Here is a 16,387-nt window from a genome sequence, read left to right as displayed (position 1 = left end):
TTAGGCAAGGCCTGTGAGTGAACAGAACACATGATTGTTAGTAATTTCTTACAATAGGACAACATGTGGTCTTCCAAGGGTCCCACGTCGTCCATGTGGCCTGGTGGATCCAAACAAAATTTCAAAAGGTGTTAAACCAGTTTTGGTTCTGGCTCGCGTACATATATACATCAAAACCAGTGGTAGTGCCTGCATCCAACTAAGCCCTGTTTCTGTACAACATTTCTGAAGCTTGCTTTTGATTGTTGCATTCTCTCTCTTGACTGCTCCTGCACTCTGTGGATGATATGCACAGTGTAATTTCACATCAATGCCCAATATCCCTTCTAGCTGAATGAGTACTGTGCTGATAATAGCTGGCCTATTGTCACTCCTAATGTGTCGAGAAATACCCCAACGAGGAATAATGTGCTGAATCAAAACTTTGGCCACTGCCTGAGCGTCTTGTTTGCTGGTATGGAAACATTCAACCAACGCACCTCTGTGCCGACAGAGATAGATAAACTCCTTTTAAATGGAGTTTAAACATTCTCCTATCTGCTCCTCCTCTTGTGGTGCTGCTGTTTTCTCCATGTCTTGGCGAAGTCGTGCTGCTGCGCTGTTATAGATTCGTATCACTTTGGGTCTGTTAAATCGTTTTTGTTTGTTTATTTTTGGTTATTTTCTTTTTTTTGTTTCATTTTCAAGGTGCAGTTTATTCTGCGACAGTTGTATTTTTTGGAAATTGTAGCTTTTCTTTTGTGTTAAGTTTTCATTTCTATTTTGTTAGATTATTTGTGTTAATTTTTGGTTTTAGTTAGCTTTTTGGTTTTAGTTATATCCCAATTTTGGGCTTGCTCATTTTCTTTTCTTATTTTTTTGTCTTATTCTTTAAGTGTATATTATCCTCATTGGTTTTCATTTGTTTATTTTGGTTTTGCTGTAATTGGTTTTTTCTTGAGTTTGTCAATTTTTGTTTTAGTTTTTTCTGTTAGAGTCCTTCTCTCTTTCTCTCTCTTTCTTTCTCTCTAGTTGTGGCAGCTAGTTTATGACACCTTGTTGTCATTTTAAAATATATAGTAATTTTGACTGATTTGTAATGAATGTTGATGTATTAATTTAAAAGCTGCAGCTAAAGTCTTTTAGTTTTTAGGTCAATGTTTGAATGTGTATTGAAATAAAATCATCTTATTGTGAAAATAAAATTGAGTGTGGACAACGGGTCTCCAACAAACGGACCTAGGTTGCCTGGCTAGTTTTACTAGTCTTTGTCATACCTAAAGAGTCTCCCTACCTCTCTATGAACCCTCAGGACAGGTTGGACTGCAATTCCCAGGATCCCACTCTGTCCCAAGTTCCTGTCACATGCCCACAGTCAGCCAATCAGGGAGGGCTTCCTCGTTCATCATCCCCTGAGTTCTTATCTGTGTCAACTGGATAACTCAGCATGAGGATATATTAGGACAGACTGTTTTATGCTCATTGCGAAGTATTGCCTTCGGTTCCGTTGCTATACTGAGCTGCTATTTTTGGACTTCGATTACCGTGCTTCTTTTGTGTTTGTGTTTTCCGTTGTCTTCTGGCTTCTGTTACTGTGACTGTGTGTTCGTGTCATCAGTTATCTTGTATGTTAGGTTCTGCCTCGTGTATGTTCTTCCCTGTGTGAATAAATCCTGTCTTCATCTGCAAGCGTCTGCCCCATTCCGGTGTCGTTACAGTCTTATTTCCTGAGGTGAAATTCCTCAGGTGGCGTAGTCGGACTATAATCACAGGGTATTATATATATATATATATATATATATATATATATATATATATATATATATATATATAAACCCATTCTGTTACTGGGTATTATCCCTCTTATGACCATTAGGGTTTGGCGATTTAATGGGTAGGAGGTAGGCCGCGTCACACTTGCGGGCCTTGTCTCTGGTCTCTGTGTCTGTTGGGACAGTCCCTTATGAAGTGATCAGGGCTTCCACAGACGAAACACCCTGCGCTTCTGCCAGCGTTGCCATGGCTTCTTCCAAATACTCGACCCCTGCCTCAACCTCTGCGCCGTCCCTCGCCTCTTTGATCATGGTCTGTTGCCTGCTTCCACAATGCCAGCTGTGCAGCAACCAGTTTGCGCTCCTCCTTTACTCGTCGTTTTTCTCTCTGGGCGTTCAGGAGTTTTTCTGCATGCACTGCATACTTTTCCACCTCTTTCAGTTGCCCACGTCCACATTTAAACAGTTGGTTTCAACACAGGCGCGTAGATCAGGGCGTAATCCACACACAAAGTGATATTTCAGCTGGCTTTCCCAGGCTGTTATATCCACAGTCTTCCAATCCTCCACCGCGGTCCACCGCCTCCATGTTTCCTTTTCACCTCCAGAAGGCGGGAAAGGAATGACCGCGCTGATTTGTCTGGCTGTTGTTTGCTCTCTGCAGTTCTTTGTGGGTCGTATTGGAGCGGATTCCTCCCTTTGATGTGTCCGCACAATGCATCAAATTTGGTGAGATACGCCTGACCCAACTCTGTCCTGTTGTGTTTAATGTCCACTACAGTCATGAGATCTCCTTGCACTCTCGTCCAGTCAACTCCCATCCGGACGGTCAGCACTCTTCCCAGCTCGTGCAGGCTCGGACGGAAAGTCTCACAGAACTGTTTTAAGCATTTGCAGAATTCCTATTCTCCATCAGTGACATCGGGGAGAGAAGCGGTCACCTCTTTGATCTCAGCAAACGTCCATGGTCTGAACACCTGTCCGATGGTTTCACCCATCGGAACTTCAAGCATTGGCATGCTCAACTTGTTCATGGCCTCAACTAGGCCGGGAATCTCGTCCGCTTCGTTGTTGTCCCTGGAGCGGAGTTTCGTGCTTAGTGGCGCAATTTCCTTTTTTCTGGCTTTGGGCTTTACGCTTGGCTCTGTGATGCTCTCAAGCGTGTCTGGAGAGGGAGGGCCTGGGAACAGTGACTCTGCTTCCTCATCAGTCTCGTCCTCCTTCACCCTTATCTCTTGCGCTGCCTGGATGGGAGGGGCCCTTGCAGAATTCCTTGCAGTCTGCAACTGTTGTTGAATGCTTGGTTGTGTCATGGCGGGTGGAGGGAGTGCAGGTGAATGCGGAAGAGGAGGAGGTGCTGAGGCGATGTGGATTCACGTCCAGGTCCCAGTTGATCTTCGGATATAGGCCGTACTCAGGAGGGGGTGGAGGGGCCAGAACAGGCACGGGCGTACATAGAAGAACAGCACAAACATTTGCACAATCGTTAGATATTGGTGAATCAGCACAAACATTTGGTTTAACATCCTCATTAACTTCTCTCTTCCTTGCATTTCTGTTCTTTTTCTGAATTCTTTTATCTGTTTCTCCCTTCCACATTTGTAGCGCCTGCCGGTCCACTACAAACGGCTCTGGCAGTTTTTTTTACAAAACCCACTAAGCTGAATATTCTGTCTGAGTGTTTCAGTCTCCTGTTCTTTGTGTTAATTCATCTGTCAACCATTCCAGCTGATTTGGACTGAAACTTCCTCTCCCATCTGCCTCACACTGCTTGGGCCATACTCCTTCAGCATGTATCTGTATTGTGATGCAGCCTTATTAATTTTATCTTTTTCATCAGCCTGTTTCTGTGCCGTTTTAACACCTCAATTTTATTTTAAAATAAATTCTAAGTTAATTGAATTAATTACTCAAAACTGAAAGAAAAACCCCTTTATATATAAAAATTATTTATTATTATACCAACCCCAGGTTGATAAAACTCTTTTTTTTTCTGTTTCTCTCATAGAAACTGCTCTTTCTCCCATAGAAACCAACCTGACATCACCTGTATGTTCCTCTCTAGTAGACTCTTTCTAAAGGCACCTTACTCAATAGAATGTCCTGCCGTCAACTCTGGAAACATAAAATCATCAACACCTTACCGCGGTTCAATCGGTGTTCCCTCCTGGCATCCCGTGCCAAGTTTAATATCAGCGGTGCCGGTGGACCCGAAATAGAGCCACCTCCCCACTCTGGAGGCTTCTGGTGGATGGCTGGATTCGCTCTTTAAATCCGCCTTTTTTCCCCGCTTGGAAGACACCAGACACATGAGGTATCCCGGACAACAAGCCCCCAAATTGTTATGGCAAATCTAAAATTAATCTCATTCTTTTTAGTATCACCAGGAAGGAAGATCGTTGCTCAAAGAATTCTTTGGGGAGAAGAGAGGAATAAGACACGCAGTCAAAGATTCTCTCTTATCTCTCATTTATTGAACAAAAACATACAGTATATATGACCCAGGTCATGTACACCATGCGTTATTACATCAACCCAAACATTCCCTTATTGGTGGATCCTAGTTTATTACTGTCAGAAAAAAGAGAAAGTTATTACTTTATTACTAGTTTATTACTACAAAAGAGAAAGTTGCATGTGAGGGTGTTCAGTTTGTTGATTCCCTTCTTCCACATTATTTAGTCTCACCTGCTTCCTCAGAATTGCACTTTCAGCACTTTCCCACAGTCTCCACCATCTCCTGGGTCACAGTAACTCAACACAATGTCCCTTCAACTCACAAGCTCACTAAGACCTACACAATGTAATAAGAACAGGAGCAAGATGAATTCATATAAATCATTAGTTATTATTAGCCATTATTCATTAGTGTTAATCTGCATTTTTCCATCACACATATTCCTTCATAATTTATGCCTTCCATATTCATTTACAATGAATTATAAAAAAACAAACAAAAACCATTAAATTAGATGTCCTCCAAATTTACATTACAAAAAGAGTCATCTATTTCACACATTTATTTCTTTTAATGTTGACGATTATGCCTTACCAGCAATGAAAACTCAGAAGTCATTATCTAAGGAAATTTGAATAATCAACACAAAAAACTGCAAAGGTTTCCTAAACCTTTAAAGGCACCCTCATAGACTGACACCCTAATATGGTATCCAAGCACAATAATGGAAAGTTGAATTAAAGGAAAATTTGTGGTAGAAAACGGTGCACAAGCAACAGGTATAACTTGAAAGGATTGTCAAGAAACTTGTTTTCTTTTAATTTCAATCCCTGTATTTACTCTTTTTTCCAACCCTTTTATTTACACGTGTTCTGCTGCAAACTTCAGATTTCCTCGATTCTTTATATCTTTTTTTTATGAATCAATAAAATGTAATTTTAAAAAAAACCTGACATACATTATATAGTAGTGGACTTAGTGTGGCCTTAGCATTATATCCTTGTGATTGTTGGCCAGATTGAAAGGTGAATTGAAGGTTAGAAATTGAGATTTTTTTCCACCAGTATTCTCGAGGAGATTGACATAATGGAAATATATGCGTCTCTTTAAAACCTGCTTCCAGAAATGTATGGTTTTATAAGAACATCAAAGGTTAATCAAAGTTAATTATCATGTTTTATTATTTTGCTTAGTTCTGATAATCCCTTAATTCCCTCTTATTCTGTTAGTACAAGCATATGATGTAACTGGACTGAAAAGGGCTTTAAATTATGGAAGTGCTAGCTTGAGTATTTGTGAATATTTCATTATAGATTTCAATTAAACAGTGATTAAATGCATTATTGTGTCATAGATCACTTAAATGGTGTCATTCTGTCATACCCATGTGAAGGATTTGGCTCTAAACTTAGGGTAATTGCTGCTATTATTCCATGCATATTTATTTATTTATAGATAACTCCAGGGTTTTTGAAAGCCGTTAGTATTAATATCCTGAAATCACACTTAGACCTAGAATACATATATGGGCATAAGGACAGAATAACTCAGGGGACTGTTGGTAATAACTGAGCCTAAAAATGCTGATAGTTGGAATTTAGGTTTTTCCTACAGCTGCATGAACTGATACAAGATGATTCCCAAGTTCAACCAAATGAAGTTTGGCAAAACCGGATGGTGTTGTGCACCATTATTGACTAAAGATTTGTAGCAGAGACCAACATTGCCCTCTGCATCCACCATCACCAGCTCCACCAGAGGGAAGCAGCAGGATGCAGTGTAGAAGGCCATAGTAATGTTCACCCCTTGGTCCAGTACAGAGCTGGTGTTGAGGGAGCCGACTCCTTGGCGTATGGTCACACTCTGGATGCCCACACCGCTACTGTCACTCATGTTCACCAAGAGCTCCCAGGAAGAGAGGCTGCAGATTCCTAAGCAGTTAGCATCAATGCTAACTACCTCACAAACTGGTGGAGTAATGTCTGTTACCTTAAAACATTGGAAAGACAAAGTTACTGCACAATATTAGGCTGCTAGCCTCCAGAAATACACTGCTCCTAACAGTTTAGAAACAAAATCATGACTCATCGTTTTAACCAGCCAAGTTTTCAACCTGAAATGCCTTCTGTAATTAGATGTTGTTGTACTTGTTTCACATGTTTACCTTGGTTCTATTAGGTGTACAAACAGGATTTTGTTTAACGATTTTAATTAACAATGTAAACATTCTTCCACTCATCATTTTACTGTGAATGTTGTATATTAAAAATAAAATTGTCTTTTTAAGCATATTTCCATTATCAAAAATAACGTGGGACAACATTTGAATTTTTAGAGACATGTTAAATAGACAAAACTTTTTAAAGTGTGTACACCTAATGCATAGATGGAACAGTTATATATTTAGGTGCTGTCAACTTCACTTAGTTTATAGGGGCATATCATTAAAGTCTTTATTTGTAGAGCTCTAAATTTGCAACGGCTTGGACCTGTGGCTGGACTGCTTGCTAAACCGCACTTGACCGCTAGAGGGTGACACATAGCCCCTCTCCAATAACAATAAGGGAGTGATCTGAATCACATGTTCTTGCACAAATTTAAGCAGCATTTTCCGTGTATTCAGCGTTGAGTCTTGTGTTCTTTTTCAGAGGACTATCAGAAGGCTTAACCGGTAATCTGGTAATCCCCTCGAGTTTTCTCCAGGGTTTCTCCTTCATGAGCTTTCTTTTGTATACCACCAAACCCTTGTTTTTAAGTACCTAATGCTCGTGGCCAGAAGCAGCAACACTGTACCATATTTTGATAGCTAAAATAAGTGAATGGAACACAGCAGCTGTGGTCCTTAGATCCATGTGCATAAGTGGATTGAAAAAGCCTGGGGGCACTTGTTGGGATGGGACTTGGGAGGAAGTTACCTTAAGATAGCTTTGATAAATGTAGAAAATGGGGCTTAATCAACCCCAGTTAGGTAATTTGGGTGAGGGTTTAATATTGTTATTAAACATCACAAAACATCAAGTACAGTAAAATTACCAGAGTTCAGTTACATCAAGTCATCTCAAACCAACATATATTTCAGTGTAAGTGGCCAAGCAAGGACTGTCTGTGGAATAAAATCATGAATGAAATCAAATTCAGTCAGTTACCGGTGCAGCAACAGCAAGCCTCAAAACTGCGTAGTTAAAATCTTTTCCTCCTGGGGCTGCAGCTTCAATCGTCAGAGTGACTGAACTTCCTGAGGGGGTGTTTCCAGGGACAGGCAGAGTTATTGTACCATTTGCACTGCCCTGATCTTCAAGAGTCAGAGATGCAGGAACGTTGATCACTGTCAAAATGCGGTCATTGCTGACACTAATACTAAAGTTTCCTCCAGAGCCTGTTGTTGTCACTGTGAAGGGCAGAGTGAGTGTTTTTCCTGGCTCCAGTGATTCTGGAGCTTGAGTCTAAGAGCAAATAACACAAAAGTGAATTGTTAATCACCTGAAGTAGATCAGATGTGGACAATCCTATCTGCAAAGGGCCAGTGTGGCTGCTGGTTTTTTTGTTCCACCAACCAGGAGGTCACATGATTAGTTGTTTTCCTGAGATCAACTAATGAAAGGAGTGAAATCAGGTGTGTTCTGGCCTGAATGGATTAAAATCCAGCAGCCACACTGGCCGTTTGCAAATAAGATTGTCCACCGCTGAATTAGATGAATGTAGAGTTTAACAAGATCTAAGTCATATTTCTGTTTATATAATGCATGTTTTCTTGATTTTCCAGTTGCTTTAAAATCAAGGTGTCCATTTTGGTAGCAAAATATGAATGATACAAAACCCTTCTCAACTGTTTTTTTAATTGGACCCTGTTTGATTAGAATTAAACTATACACTTTAAAATCAGTTGGGCCGAGAACTAATTGTAAAGGAAAATTAGTGAACTATTCTTTTTATTTATTAATTTTATACTTATGGCCCTTTTTTATATATTGTTTTCTCATTAAAGCCAATAAATAAAGCAAGTTTATTAACGGTCAAAATAAGTTCTCATAATTGTAATAGCCCTAAACTTTCAGTGAAAACTGAAAACTCACAATAACTTTTATACTCGATGTTTGCAGCTGAATTGAGGACCGTCTCTGAAAGAGGCCATTTGAAGCTCTAGATGTGTTCATTCCAGTAACACGAACAAAAAACCCTCCTGCTGGGACACTGTCAAAGGTTGCCAGGAACATAGCGAAAGCCACCTCCTTCAGAGTCCCATTATAGGCGTTGGAATTTGATGCCCCAATCAGAGCTACCTCTGTAGGCTTCACAGTGTCTCCGCCGACCACTGAAACTATGAGTGTGAGATTGCCGTCTGAACAGATGACAAAAGATAGGGTTAATGCATAGGGGAGGGATTTACTTTATAATTAGTTATGACTGGAGGTTCACTCACCGGCTGCAGGTCTGCTGTTCAACACTGCGTAACTTTGATAATTATCAGAAAGTTCTACAAAGTCGAACAGGAAATCTATCGGGCTTTTACCTGGACAGGGAATAATAAAATAACAATGTAAACACCGTGACATTCGAGACCAACTCAAAAAAATCAAACTCAACGCCAGCAAATAATCAAAAGGTGTATTTATCTTACCAAAGGCTTTGATGGTGTAGAGCTCTTCTGAATTCACACTGATGAGCCACACTCCTCCTACATCAGCAATATTTGAATGCACTGTCTGGAAGTTACCGACCGTCTGAATGATCCCCACATCTCCATTTGTTTGGTCACTGCTCTGTGAGGCTCCTACATATAGGAAATGTTTCAGCATTTTTATAGAAAATAATATATATAGTACACAATTTAATTACATGATCAGTTCGATTATATATTTGATAAGAACATGGGGATCCTGTTTAATTTCTTGTGTTTATAATATAAAATCCTGAATTGGATAAGCGGTTACAGATAATGATTGATATATTTGTCATTATATTTATAATAGTTATAGTACAAATTGTAATAGATTACATTGATATAAAAACAATGATATAAAAAACAAAGGGTCAGTTAAGAAGAGCACAACTCTCACTAATAATGCCCCCTTGTGGAGAATCTTGAGCCTGCTAAATGTGACTGAGTGAACTTTAAGCCAGGTCCATAAGGTGTAGTCCATGTACCTGTTTTGATCCTAGTTTATTATGTACGGTACTGACTCTTTAAAATAGAGCTGATGGAATACAGAAATACTGTAAGTTGGCAGGGCATGGGTTCCTGAGAATTTCACAAGCCAGTCACCTGAAGGACTGGTGATGTTATAAAATAGAGAGTTTCCTGTGATGTAAATTGTCAGGTTTTGCAAAGAGGAGTCCACAAGGAACGAGAAGGTTTCTGCTTTAGGCGGGTTTCTTACAGCCTGGAGAACAGTGACCTGGGGAAACCCAAATATCCATGTCATTCATTACTCACAGATCATACTGAAATGACTAAATTATAAATAGAAGTGAATAGGGCATAATAATATATGACTTTGTGACGGGAGGAATATTTCTGAATAGCATCCAGAAATATCAGTGTTAGTCATTATGCATCTCTGTATTCATTGAAAAGGGTTAAGGTTTATTCACTAATAAACAGCCCAGGGACCAAACACACTTCCCTGATAGACTGCAGTCTATGGGCAGAAATATAAATTGGTATCTCTCATGGTTAATTTTAAATCTAATTCTGTTGTATCCATATTAATGATGTGACAGACTCATATCTGAATGCAAATAAATCCTTGACTTTGTTCTTTAGTTCCCCTACAAACATCTCTGTAGAGCCATGTATCACTTTTTAAAAATTAAATGTTGAATAACACCAATTTTGTACTGTTTTAAATTGAACACCGAAATGTTCAAGATTCAAAGAAATCTTGGTAGATTGCAAATCTTAGATATAAATAAAATCTCAGATCATTCATTCATTCATTATCTGTAAGTACTTATCCAATTCAGGGTTGCGGTGTGGCCAGAGCCTACCTGGAATCATTGGGCGCAAGGCGGGAATACACCCTGGAGGGGGCGCCAGTCCTTCACAGGGCAACACAGACACACACTCACACCTACAGACACTTTTGAGTCGCCAATCCACCTGCAACGTGTGTTTTTGGACTGTGGGAGGAAACCGGAGCACCCGGAGGAAACCCACATGGATACGGGGAGAACACACCACACTCCTCACAGACAGTCACCCGGAGCAGGAATCGAACCCACAACCTCCAGGTCCCTGGAGCCGAATTCATATTTTTCTAAAGAATTGCTAAGTGACCCTTTGATTAAAGAAGTTGGTCTGTTCTCTCTGGCTTTTGGGAACCATGCAACCTGTTTATGCGGTTTATATTTCTTATAGCATCTAGAGTACAGCAGGTTATATTACAGACAATCAGAATATCTATCAGTATAGCCCTGCATAAAACCTTGAATATATCTTTAATCCCATTAATCCTGTACTTTGTAAACATGACTTGTCTACACTATAACTGAAGGTTAAAGCACACAATGACTGAGTTTAAACAAAAGTTAAGCGTCATATTTGACACCACATCTACTTTTTCACTGTTAGTATAGTAAATGGGTTCATTTACCAGAGAAGCGGCGATGGTGTTCCCTATGATGCTGGTGGCCTGGGACAGTGTTTCTTTAGTGACCTCAATGGCCTGCCCTCCAGAGGCCTGGGCCAGATCGTGATAGATCTTGTTTAATGGGTTTGACAATCGAATGGAGAAGTTTGACTGATCAGTGTGTGGTCTTTCTCCACTCCGTCGTCGCCGAGCACTGAGAGCATTGGTCAGCATGAAGTTGAGCTTCACATTTCAAAAAAGGTAGAGGATTTGTTAATTATTTTATCTACATTTATCGGGACTTAGTACTTTTGGCAGAGACATGTACAGTTGTTGAAATTTGAAAATAGTTTTTGCACCCTTATCCAAAAGAACACAATTCTCAGTAATATGTGATTTGTAGTGATTCTTACCCAAAGACTCTGTGCTGTGGTGTGCTTACACAAACAGGGAATTGAACCCTAGGCTGATTTATAGTCAGCAGTGTTACCAAATACAGTACAACAACTCCATGCTAGGCATTAAACCACATAAACCTACACTCGATTATGCATTCTTCATATTCATTGACATTTATTCCTATTGTTTAGCAGATTACGTTTAATATTTAGTTCACCATATTAAATATAGATGGTGCGTGTGTTTATGTAGTTTCTTTTATACTCACTGAAGACTTTGTTCTCTCAATCAGAGCCAGCACTGTGCTCTTTAGCCATGTGTCCTTTGCATTAGCGTCAGTGAAAACAAAAATCTCACTCTGAGGTGGGGAGCCAGTGAGGGCCAACTGCAATATACAAGAAATATAATTTAACAGTTATTTTGATCTCCCTTGTGAGATTTCCGTGTGCCCAATTTGACTCAGAGATGATAAAATGAGTTGGATTTAATCTGAAGAAAGGTTTGGATATTCTCAGGATTTTTCAATTACAACATCTAGCATGGATGAGGCCTGTCAGTCCTACTGCAAATATGAACACTACAATACAGAGCATTCTTTTTTCTGAAATTGGGTGGTTGGAGTGTCACCCCTACTCTTCAAAGACGTATATAAAGAAAACCTTAAATATTGGAACATTTTAAGCTGTGAAGATTTGGTTGCAATCAGCTTTTATTCCCCCAAAGCCCAAGCTTGTATCTATGGAGGTAAAGCTACACTGGAAATGAACATAGCAAAGATGCTCAGTGTTAGGCTAATGCAAATGGGAGCAGTTTCACAGTGTAATTGATCTTTCTATGTGTGACACTACCATGACAAGGCAGAAAAAAATAAAGTTGTTGATGATGATGTTATGAAAAGCTAATTAAAAAGCAGATTTCCAAAGCATCACTGAAATCAGCGTCAACTCTGCAGTGCATTCTGGAATCATACCTGGAGAGCGGTGAGACACAACTCAGGTATATCTCCTCCACCACTAGCTGTGAGGGCATTGACTTTGCTTTTAAATGTATTGGGATCTGTTGTTCTTGTAAGTGGGCCAACGTCTGTTGGAATGTGAATGAAAAGAGGAACATATGTGAATCATTGTCATATGAAATTTATTTTCAGCCCATCTAAGCATGCATTCATTTTCCTGGCAGTAAAAGCTGAGTCTGATTTCTCACAAACTTTCTTTTACTGAATATTTAGCTTATTATCCTTAAATAATCCATTTCTAGCTGTTATGGTTTTCTACATTAGTGCTGTTTGAGGAATCAGGAATATATCTTACCAGGGTCATTAAATGGCACCAGGATGTATTCTGAGGGTTGATTCCCAGAGTCCAACTTACTGTCAATGATGGAGGCAGTAACTTTTTTGACCTCAGCAATGTCATTAGACATGCTGCTAGTTGTGTCAATAACAAAACACAGCACTGACTTCTGAGTGAATCCCATCAGTCTGAGGAAAGACAAACAAACAAAAATACCTAGGTTATAATTGGCACATAATTTTATAATATATAAGGTATAACTGATAATAATAGCTGTTAAATTTCTTCTTACTGCTGCATGCTACCTACATCCACCTGCTGATGACCGACAGGCCAAAACATGCCCCTAAAACATCACTCTGAATGCTTGGAGGCAAAAACTTCTTATCCTTGGTATGTCAGCTGACCAATTCCTATGTTTGCTAAGTGACTACAAAAATAATTCAAGCTCGCATTTCAAAACCAGACACAGAAGGCTTATGAGTAAGCTTTCAACATCAAGGATGTTGCTCAATGTTTCTAAAAAACAGATGGGATCCAGTTAAATGTATTTTTTCTCTTTGTTAATGTATTTAGTGCGTTTTCAAATGACACTTTTTTAGCCGTTTGCCATCTCAGATTGTAAACATTCCGATCTTAATTAAAGAAAAGAAATAAATACAGAGTAAGTGCTCCTAGCTTACCTCAAAAATTCAGAATCTCCAATCGCTGCCCTAATGTCCTCCAGTAGCTCTTTGCTTGCAGCGATAGCTATCCCTGCAGCCTGATTGTGTAGGTTGCCATGTTCTGAAGTTGTAGAGTCCTTATTGATGCCACCTTTGGGATCTGTATCTTTTGTCTGATCTAAAAACCCACCATGGCTGCATTTTCCTTGGAATGAAATTACATAAAAATACAACAAATTATGTTTGAATTCTATTTTTTAAGTTGGTCAAATACCTTTCTGTAGAAACTCTTGATGTCAGTTGTTTGTGAAGTGTTGGGTATTAAAGGACTCGTTTAATGTAAAAATAGTTACTTTCATGGATATGTTTTGGTGGGAAAAATGTCTTTTTGCTCTTTTTGAAATACAGTACCTTTTGGTTTGCTGGAGCTGAATAAGTTAAAGTACCCTGAGGTGAGTTTCTTCTCTGTGATAATATTCTCCAATATGTTGTTTGTGCAGTCAATTCCAACACAACTCGTGCATGTTTCTGAATCTAGTTTAGAAAGGTATTTATTTAGTAAACATCGGACTGGTAAAGACATGTTTACTGTATACACTGACAGCCCACATTTAATCTTTGGACAGTCTCCAATCACTTTAAAATTGTACTTAGTGGTATTTAATAAATAAAATATAAAACTTTTTGTGTAACGTATGAGCAGTTTAAATATTCAAACATTTTCCTGCAGTTTTAATTTTGTTCCATGCTCTTTTCCGGTTTACAATGGCCAGTACGCCCATAACTTTGGAAAGAGTGGGCCAGATGTGCATTTAGAAACGTGAGGCTTTTTAGTTTGTTTGTTTGTTTGTTTTAATTATTAATGTGGTGCCAATATGTGGTCCACATCTGCAACGGTCTGGGTGATTTTATAACCCAAGGCTTCATTTCAGTCAGTATAATGACAACACACCATATACCTAATCATTTTTTAAAAACAGTATACAATATCCTTTGTGCCCCAAACCATAAACCCAGATAGATTGGTACATAGACTGCATGACAGAGTGGAATACAGACGAACAGACAGATAAAGCATGTTTATTTTTCCTTCTTAAGCATGACTCTCATTCGCCCATCTGAGATTTCTACAGAGGTTCACACAGAAACAGACTTGGCTTTTACCAGCTATGTTCTCAATTTTGCTGTTTGGTTTGATCAGGTTTGAATAAGGTCTTGTGTTTCCCAGCTCAATCCAGTTACTGTGGCTGTAGAAATCCTGTGAGAGACATGTCAGTGTCAGAAATGAGAGACATGTGAGAGAAATGTCAATGTGCCTATTGCCCACTCCTACGACTTCAAAGTAGTTTGGGATTAAGTTTAATATGTTATAAGCCATATATGCAGATTCCTGTATTACATCCTTCTATAAATTCTTACTGATCTGACACAGTTCACCATTTAATCCCATTTTCATTCATCACTATTCTTTGAAAACAATACCCAGGATGTACAAACATGAATACATTATTCAATCCATTGGAATTTCCCACAATGTAAACCTGACTGTCAGCCGCTAAGCTACAGACCAATAAATACACCCAAGCTATTTTTAACATCTTCCCTCAGCTGTCATGAATACAAATGTATTTATTTTCTATGAGGATCTCAAGTTATAAGGTTTGAAGCATTTAAAACAAAGCAACTTTCATATTGGAAAGAAGTTATAGGTATAATATCTGTAATTCTAGTGTTGGATATAAATGTATCACTTTGTCCTCGGGCCTTATCCCTGGAGAATGGAGACAGAAGGGCAAATATTTATTCCAATTCTTAGAGCGTGACACCAGTGGATGGATGTAGTCAAAGAAATTAAGTATATGGAGTGCCTGACCATATCTTTTGAAGCTACAGAAGGAAATATATCAATTTTTCCCCTCCCCATCTCTTGATATAATTATAATATGTGCCTGCCTGTTCTTGCAATGTACCTGGGATTTTAAGGGATTTAACTGTGAATTCACCAACAAATTTTAAACAGTAAAGACTTATCTTCAATTTGTAAAAAAAGCCTGCTGTCCTACCTGTAGCGTGTGCAGGATCTCACCAAGCTTCTCTCGGGCAGTTTCATAATTCTGCTGTTTAACACTGGCCTTCACAATGCTCGTTCCATTGGTGATGAGATCCCGTCCGTTCAAAAAGCTCTCATCATCAAAGTGATATTTAGCTTCAGAAACATAATAAATATCCACCCAGGCGTTCCTGTTTCTGATTTTGCTGATGGTCCTTTCAAAACCTTTGACTGAATCAGGTGAAGAGCAAGCTGCCGCCAGTGACTCTTCAGTCAGTGTTTTTGGCTGCAGTGAATAAAATTGTTCATTAAACTATAACACTAAAACAGTATATTCTTTAATGAAATACCGATACCACCCAAAGCCAACAGAAAAAGTTTGATTTGGTTTCTTCTTACTCACCTCTACAAAGTCCTTTCCCTGTTGTAGGGCTTGTTCTTTGCAGGCCTGCAGGGTTGCATTCAAAATTGCAAAGCGAGTTATTTCTCCATGAGTCACTGACTTAAATGAGAAAAATTTAAAAGCCACCGTCCGGCTTTGCATGAGGACCATGAAAACGAAACAGAGAGATGTTCTGGTCAGTAGACCCATGGTTGCTGTCACTAACTCTGTAATTAGAGAAGAAAATTGTTACAATAGTCATCATTTCCAAGCAAGTTAATTATACATTTTGGTGTTGCTGAGTTTTCCTGTAAGAGATAGTGGTAGTGGTAACTCATATATATATATATATATATATATATATATATATATATATATATATATATATATATATATATATAATTACATCACTTGAAAATGCTTGCTGCTGTACATTATATTTCACAGTAATGGGAATATAGAAATGCTCCAAAATGACTTGGAATTAATGCAGTTTCATGTGAAATGTTATTACAAATAGCAAATTGTTCAATTTGAATTAACTAAATTACTACACATCAGCCTCTATCTTTGGATGTGGAAGTCATACCTGGCAGCTCCAAGCTTCAATTCACAGCAGTGGTCTCATGCTCTGTAAAGGAAAATCCCTGTTAAACCTTGTGCAACCTTTTATATAAACAAAGCCAAGGAGTGGCAGATAAGAGAATGAAACCAGCCCACTGAAACGTGTAGGAGGAAAAATGTAAGTACTTTTGAATTCATGTCTTCAATGATTTTGACATTTAATATCAATAATATCAATATCAATATCAAATATCAAT

The 16,387-nt window shown here is 38.8% G+C and overlaps 1 protein-coding gene across 1 annotated transcript; it reads right to left on the bottom strand.

Moving 5' to 3' along the window:
• Nucleotides 1–5,817: 5,817 nt before the first annotated feature.
• On the bottom strand, nucleotides 5,818–15,776 carry LOC136705076 (von Willebrand factor A domain-containing protein 7-like). The gene is made up of 15 exons (XM_066678293.1): nucleotides 15,588–15,776; nucleotides 15,198–15,470; nucleotides 14,299–14,392; nucleotides 13,546–13,668; nucleotides 13,153–13,339; nucleotides 12,488–12,657; nucleotides 12,148–12,260; nucleotides 11,446–11,562; nucleotides 10,803–11,021; nucleotides 9,473–9,605; nucleotides 8,828–8,980; nucleotides 8,630–8,719; nucleotides 8,283–8,548; nucleotides 7,356–7,652; nucleotides 5,818–6,198 (listed from the first exon to the last, which is right to left on the bottom strand). Exons 1-15 carry the CDS (start codon nucleotides 15,774–15,776, stop codon nucleotides 5,818–5,820), a joined length of 2,805 nt encoding a protein of 934 aa, XP_066534390.1.
• Nucleotides 15,777–16,387: the final 611 nt, after the last annotated feature.

Source organism: Hoplias malabaricus, chromosome 8 (genome assembly GCF_029633855.1).
Source record: "Hoplias malabaricus isolate fHopMal1 chromosome 8, fHopMal1.hap1, whole genome shotgun sequence".
In the NCBI taxonomy this organism is placed as follows: domain Eukaryota; kingdom Metazoa; phylum Chordata; class Actinopteri; order Characiformes; family Erythrinidae; genus Hoplias; species Hoplias malabaricus.
Note: the sequence above shows the minus strand (reverse complement) of the source record. Positions and strands in the feature narration are given on the sequence as shown.

Excerpts from the sequence above, each read along its gene's own strand:
- LOC136705076 (XM_066678293.1), bottom strand. The coding sequence starts at position 15,776 with ATGGGTCTACTGACCAGAACATCTCTCTGTTTCGTTTTCATGGTCCTC. Across the intron at positions 14,393-15,197 it reads AGATCCTGCACACGCTACAG|GATTTCTACAGCCACAGTAA; the intron begins GTAGGACAGCAG and ends TGTCTCTCACAG. Across the intron at positions 7,653-8,282 it reads CATCGAGTATAAAAGTTATT|ACTCAAGCTCCAGAATCACT; the intron begins GTGAGTTTTCAG and ends ATTTGCTCTTAG.